At 32.8% G+C, this 7,641-nt stretch overlaps 1 protein-coding gene across 1 annotated transcript; it reads left to right on the top strand.

Moving 5' to 3' along the window:
* Window positions 1-3,157: 3,157 nt before the first annotated feature.
* Window positions 3,158-5,596, top strand: HELRODRAFT_170589 (hypothetical protein; the record flags this gene model as incomplete). The annotated part of the gene is made up of 2 exons (XM_009016391.1): window positions 3,158-3,497; window positions 3,750-5,596. 2 exons carry the CDS (start codon window positions 3,158-3,160, stop codon window positions 5,594-5,596), a joined length of 2,187 nt encoding a protein of 728 aa, XP_009014639.1.
* Window positions 5,597-7,641: the final 2,045 nt, after the last annotated feature.

Genomic DNA, 7,641 nt, shown 5'->3' with positions numbered 1-7,641 from the left:
GGGCGGTCGTTTTCAAAATATTCAACGAGAATGTAATGAGAATAAATGAAACAAACACAAACAAACATATACACACGTACACAGACGTACATACATCGGTTTATTCTTATCATAGCCAGACCTTGATTGGTAGAAAACCTAGAGCCATGTCGACATCTTTGGTATGAATTGAACAATATCAACAATTATCTTTCAATTTTAATATTTAAATAAAAATTTAAATTTCAGTGATAAATTTTGTGTATATGAATAAAATATTCAAAACATGTGCATTTGAATGCAAAAGAGTTTCGAATGATTGTATAAATAAAATGCACCTATCGATAAATCAAAATCGTTTATTTTGTTGTTTATGCAGTGCGAAATGAAAATCTCTCTCAGAATAAATACAAAAAAAAACAATTTTTTTTCACACCAAAACTTTCATTTCACTATGAATGATGATATTTCGTGCTTCCTACTACCTTACTTTCTAATTACAAATGAAATTAATTGTTTTCATTGCTCTTGTTTAATCCACAAGGCATCAATAATAACCACCATCCCATGTGCGCTTACACACACGTATGAACACACGCATTCACACACACAGTGATAACTCGAATATTAAAGCTGGTTTTTCTTCCATTTCAAAAATAATTTCATGAATTAAAATAGATCTAAGCATCTAAGGTAACGGACAATTTGGGAAGCCCTTCATAAAATCCTGTTTAACCATTGGGGCATAGTAATCCTTTTATTCAACCTCTTGGACGATTTGAGGTTACAAATGATTCTAAAAATTAGAGTGAAACGTAGAGTTCTGTGTTTATCAAAAAAACATTTATTAAAAAATGGTAAGAAAGAGAATTATCTATAAAAACTTGAAGATTATCAAATGAAACATTATCAACATGTATAGCTAACAAGATTTAATTAAATTACTTCTAAAATTATTAATTACGTTATCATTATTATTACATATAATTTATAAGAATTGAAGCCCAAATTTGACAATGGCATGTTAAAGTTTACGATGACGTCATACTGATGCCATACGTGTTTCTGTGCTAACTTAACGTACGAATGTAAACAATGCTTTGAGGAATGCTTGTGTATTAACTTAACCAATTTGTTGTTTATTTTATTTTTTTATTTGTTTTATCTGTTTATTTTAAAATGTTTTAAAGCCAAAAAATTTGATTTATATTTTAATTAGTCTAATTTTTAGATCGCATATCAACAACTGCAGTTGCCTGTTTTATGCAATTTTATAAATAAATTTCTTAGTTATTGATTGACAATTATTTTATTCTGTATTTTATTCAATTTCAATTATTTGTATTATAGTATAAAACTAAAAAGTATAAATATATAGATTATATGTAGGGATTCCAAGTCTAAATTAATTAATTCTAAACTTAATAACTAATTCTTTTTAATATAATATTTATTTTGTAAACTACACACAATATTTATTTATTATTTATGATATGATCATGTGTCATGATCTTAAATTAAGATTCTTAATAAACTTGTCATTATCTTATTTATAATTATATATTTTTCATCTTTTTCATTTGATTTTGGATTTGGATACCGCAACAACTCTCTTCATCTTAGAAAAACCATCTAATTAGAATATCTAATCTACCATACTAATAAATAACAATTAATATTTATAAAATCAGTTTTGTCACTGATTTATTTAATCTTGATCCATCTTATGGAAACGTGATGGATGTTCTAAGTCACGACTCGTCGAACGGCCAACAAGCTATTCCTAATTTCGATGAATATGAAATTAGACCCGATGGTGGTAGGAGGAAGGCCAAATTTTGGAATTACTATGGATACCTGAGGAGAAAAAATGACACAACTGTTACTATTCCTAAATCTGAAAGGACTTATTTGTACTGCGCACTCTGCTTCCAAGAGGGCAAACTTAGGGGGTATAAAAGACTGAGCACTTCCTGCAATCTCTACAAACATCTCCTAAGTGTTCATGGTACCTAGTTTTTTTAATATACTTTTTTGAAGCTTACAAATAGCAATACATAGACATAAAATGACATTAGTATAAAACTCATGAACAAAAAACAGACAGTACACTAGAAATGTAATGTAATGTAGAGAAATGTAATGTAGTTTATGGAAATGTAATGTAATGTGTGGAAATGTAATGTAATGTTGTTAATAGTTACTACTACCACTTAGTGTAGTTAACATAAAAATTGCACATCTGTCAAAAATATGGGCGTTTAGAACAAAGTTTACATACTAAAAGTGAATGACTTAATAATAATATAAGCTGTTTTAATTTTTAGGCTAATGATTTAGTGGTAGTGAAAACGCGTTTTGTGTATATGTATATCGGCAGTATATAAATCGAATACTAATGCATATAGACTGTAAGAGAATTTTAGATTGTATACTATAAATCACTTTTTACAACCAGTTGTTTGGTTGTTTATTTTTATTACGTGATATAGTCACAATACTAAAACAAACTCGTTCAATCGCAACTCTTCTACTTTAGCTACAGAAGAACGTGGCACATACAGAAAAATATGAATATTCATTAGCACATGTAGAATGCACAACACGCATGTATTGTATATATCCATGTATATATGTGTATATATATACATATGTATGTTCTCATGCTTTGAGCCAATTCGCTATTTTAAGTCCATATATGATCTTCACAGCATATACTGCTTAACACGCATACATATAGACGCTATATCCTATATACATGTATATGTTTGCTAGTGGATGATTGAGCAACGGCTCGTATTCGCTATCTATAACACAGCTGCTACTACTGAGCGCTTTGTTTCCACTGTAGTGTGTGCTTATATGCGTTGCTATCATTCTATACATGCCTATACACGTGTTCGCTATATGAAGCTCTATGAGTTGTATACTTCTATCTCTGAGTCTGTTTAGTTCTTTCTCGAGTCGCTTATACGCCATTTTTTTGGGTTGCTAGTTCGCTAAAGTTTTAAAAAAATTTTTGGTAGGCCATTGTTGTCACGCCTTATAGTTGTATATCTTGACGGTTTATATTTATTATAAGTTGTAGCGAACGACTTAGTTTCGTTGTTTGGTTTTTTTTGGTATTACAACTGGACAACTCTATTTCATAACGAATCTGGATATCTAATATAATACAATGTTCAATACGTCCAAACTCGCCGATCAGATGGAAAATGACATCGAAATGAACTCTGCAACAGTCAGTGCTAAAGTTCTCAATATAACACCAAAAGTTGAGGATATCGAAGATTTCAAGAAGTTGTCCATTCTGATGAAGCCTCGTTGTAGGTCGAGCAGGAGTGTGGTGTGGAGGTTTTTTGGCACGTTGGTGTACAAGGATGAGGCGTGCGAACCTACCGTCATATCAAACGATTCCTACTGCAACTTATGCTTCCAAGAAGGACACCTGCACAGCTACAAATACTCATCCAGTTCAACAAACTTGCAAAGACATTTGATAACTGCACATAACATCAGTTTGTTATTCATTCTTGGCTGAGTTTTTCTTTTTAAAATTAGTGTAAAAGCTTTTTTAACTGTCAATTAGTTAAGTTTTTGAGCTCAAATCTCAGTTTAGTCATTTAATGCATTAAGCAAGATTACAAAGACTTAGCTAGCAATATGTTATTATATGAGATATATTGTGAAATCACTTTAATGTTACTTATTTCATATCAGTATTTGGTGATATTTATATTGTATTCTTACCATTTAACAATCACTCGCAGGTATGAATGTGGACAGCAGCAAAGTCTCCACCCTGAAGGACCAGGATTACGAGGACAGTATGTTGCTGTTTGGCGAATCAAGGTCAGAAGATTTTGACAACATGGACTCCAAAAACATCTCATCAACTAGTCGTGCAATGAAAGATTTGGAAGAATCCAGTTCAACAAAGTCACCTGTGTTGGTAGATCAGCAGTCTAGCATCATCAGCAACCTGGCAGTCATGTGTTGCAAAGATCTTTTGCCTTTTGATATCGTTGAAGGGGAGGGTTTCAAACAGCTTTTACTCAATTTAGAGGCAGTGAATTATCTGCTTCTGCCTACTTCTTCATCGATACGTGATGAGGTGCTTCTGAATATGTTCCCCGAAGCCATGAGGAAGGTGTCAGATATTTTCAAGACATCACCATCCACCTTGTCAGTGGCAGTTGAATCACAAGATGGCTTGGTTTGTTCAACTTTCAGGTACTCTAAATTCAAATTTTACTTTTGCAACGAAGATTTTGAGTTGGTGACATTATCTCTCCCACTGGTCATACCGGGCGATGTCATAGTCTCAAACATTAACCTTCTCGAGGTTTTCTGCACCGATTACAAGCTGACTGAAAAAACATTTTTCCTCGTCGATGAAAGTTCTCCGGTTGACGAGAAAGTTGATGACGTCACTGAACAGCCGACACAGTTACATCTCGAAAAGTACTACTGTTTGATTCACTCTTTAAACAACCTGATTAACGTTGATGGCCTCTCAAAAAATGAGAACTACTTGCAAATATTGCGTGAAATGAACAGCCATTATGAACTTAATCAGAGGCCTCCATTTAAATCTCAAAAGCTATTGAATGCCTTCAAACATTTAGATCAAGTTGTTAAGAGTTGGACAGATCTGGATAATTCAAAATCAAATGTTAAAGAAACACTGACTCAGATGCCTTGGTACTTATTAGAACCAATACTTGAGTACATTATAAAAGACTTAATGAACTCAAAAGTACCAGCTGATCTAGATGATGATGTTGCACATGAAAACGTTAAAAGTTCACTAAATAACAAATTACATGATTTGAAAGGATTATTGTCCATGTTTAAAAAATTTTCGTCAGCATTTGAAATTTTAAACGGAAGCCTGAATGCCAGTTGTTCTCTCATGCTGGTACTACTTTTGAGGGTTGAAATTGAGACCATCCTGACGACACACGCTGATGACGAGAGTGAAACGATCGAAAGCATCAAGAGAAACATGTTGGCATCACTGAAGATCAGATTTCCAATAACGGACCTGCATGTCTGCGCTGCACTGCTCGATCCATCTCAACGAAATCTTCCTTCCATCAGAGAATTCCTCAACCACAACCAACTGACATCTGTCGAGTTCCTATCGAAAATGGTGAAAAAATATGTCAAAGTCAACGAAGCTGATGACGAAATTGAGAATATAAAATTGAATAGAAAGGAAGCAAAAGTGGAGTTGGTTGATTTGAACAGCTCGTCTTTGGCCGCCGACGTGGCACCGTGGAAGAAAATGAAGCTGGAGATTCTGGCTAGGCAGACCAACGTCAGCAATCAAAATTTTCTTGAAAGAGAAATTCAAAAGTACATCTGCCTATTTGTGCCTGAAGATAGCGCCAATGACGACCCTCTGACCTGGTGGAAAGAGCAGAAAAAATCTCTACCCAAGTTGTCGAAACTGGCAAAAATTATCTTGAGTCTGCCAGCTGGTTGCTGCAACATTCGAAACGTCGTTAAAGACGAGAACGTGTGCGATAAAATTCAGAAACTCTCACTTGTAGGCGATGATTTGAAAAAATTTCTCTTCCTACATGAAAACTTCTCAAATTTATCGACGTGATCCCATTGTGAAATGTACCGTGTTCGTGTTAATTATTTTTTTTTATTGCTTTTCACTTAGACCGTTATTTTTTCGTGTTTCTCTCCGTTATTCAATGTGTCGATTGTTTTGTATGAGTAAAGAACTAACCATCATTCTCGTTCAATATTTACGTACATTCGTTTCAGTTTAATGATTTCTAAATTAATCAAGGAGTCTGCCACTAATCAATCGGCTGATTATTTAACTAATTAATCCGTTTTGATCGACACTTTCTTCTGTTATTGAAAATGGAGAAAAAATAATCTACTAAAAAAAAAATGACGCTGGCATTGTTTTTGAAACCTCGCGTGATTTAGACTCGTTCTCAGGTGTTCTTATGTTAGTACGTTTTGTAAATGTCAATACTTCTTCCTAATCTTCAAGATTTAGTTTTTTGTGGATGACGGGCGTTCGTGCTGATCTTGTGGCAAGGCCTGCCTGTTCATTGTTGGAAAGCCGCCCAGTATCACGACGGATAAAGCGACTGGTGTTCTTGTTGAGTGGCTTGGTTGAAAGAATGCGAAAAATCCCTTACCTCAAAATCTACACTACTTGATCTATACAGCCTATGAAGTGCTGTAAAAAGCAGTTTTTAAGAAATTATATTAACGAAAGAAAAGGTTCTTACAAGGTAGCTTAGCGTTACAGGCGTCGTTAATTGTTTAGTATGTACAAATTAGTATTATTATTATTATGTTATTCCCTATAATAACATTCCTCAGAGGATTGTACTGTGATCAAATGCTTTGTTGAACAAATAACTTTTTAACTCTATTCTGAAATCTTTTTCTGGAACAATTTGCTTCAATCTTGTTGGAAGATCATTCCATACCTTAATAAATTCCATAAATATTCCGATCAACCTATTAAGTTATCTCAAATAATGATTTCTTAGATTAAAATCAAAAATGAATTAACCGAATATAGCTCTAAATCAATCGAAGTTAAATCTGACACGACAGGTAGATACTAGATACTACACAATCATGTATGAAAATCTAGGTATTGTACTTTTTACGCGTAAAAATCACTTCATTTCAATTATAAAATACTTATATTGCATACATATAGCATCAATCCATACCGTATACAGTCAATACACACACATATACCGTGATGCCATGCTTACGCACAGGGTATAGGGTATTGCAAAGTACCTTATGCATTCTATACAAAGCAAAAAATTAATTTATTTTCCACAATTCTTTCGAAAAGCCGCTAAAGAAATTTACTTCGGTCGGCTCAGTTCGTCACGTTCATAATTAACACCCATCACCACACACACACACACACACACACACACACACACACACACACACACACACACACACACACACACAAACAAACACACACATATCTATATATATGTATATGTATGTACGTACGTTTATATATATATATATATATATATATATATATATATATATATATATACAAATACATAAAGCTAAAAACACTTTATACATAACTTTATTCAACATTTATTCATCATTCGTTTGAAAGTTCATTCGTTCGTTCATTCGTTCATTCGTTCGTTCGTTCATTCAATCATTCATTCAATCGTATATATATACTGATATATAATACACACATAAATGCATTATGTATATATATATATATATACAATATAAATATAGCATACGGTACGACAAATACCCCAATGTCAATAATTCTTGAGTCATTCGTTCAATCAATTAGATTTTTTTAAAATTTAAATGTAGAAAGTATTATTTCTAAAAAATATGGTTAGTACTACTAGCAATGATAAAAATATTATTATTATTTATAATTACTTCTATTAGCAGTAATGGTAATAAAATAATAATAATAAATTCTTTTGAACATGCAATCGTCTAGTTAGTTATTATTCTTTCCACTACACACACACACTCTCAAAACACGCACGCGCACACACACAGATATATATATATATACATACATACACACATACAAACACACATACACACACGCGCACACACTATTAAATGTGCTTTAAATGTGTTAATTAATGGTATAAAAAGTAA

Source organism: Helobdella robusta (assembly GCF_000326865.2).
Source record: "Helobdella robusta unplaced genomic scaffold HELROscaffold_18, whole genome shotgun sequence".
Lineage (NCBI taxonomy): Eukaryota > Metazoa > Annelida > Clitellata > Rhynchobdellida > Glossiphoniidae > Helobdella > Helobdella robusta.
Note: the sequence above shows the minus strand (reverse complement) of the source record. Positions and strands in the feature narration are given on the sequence as shown.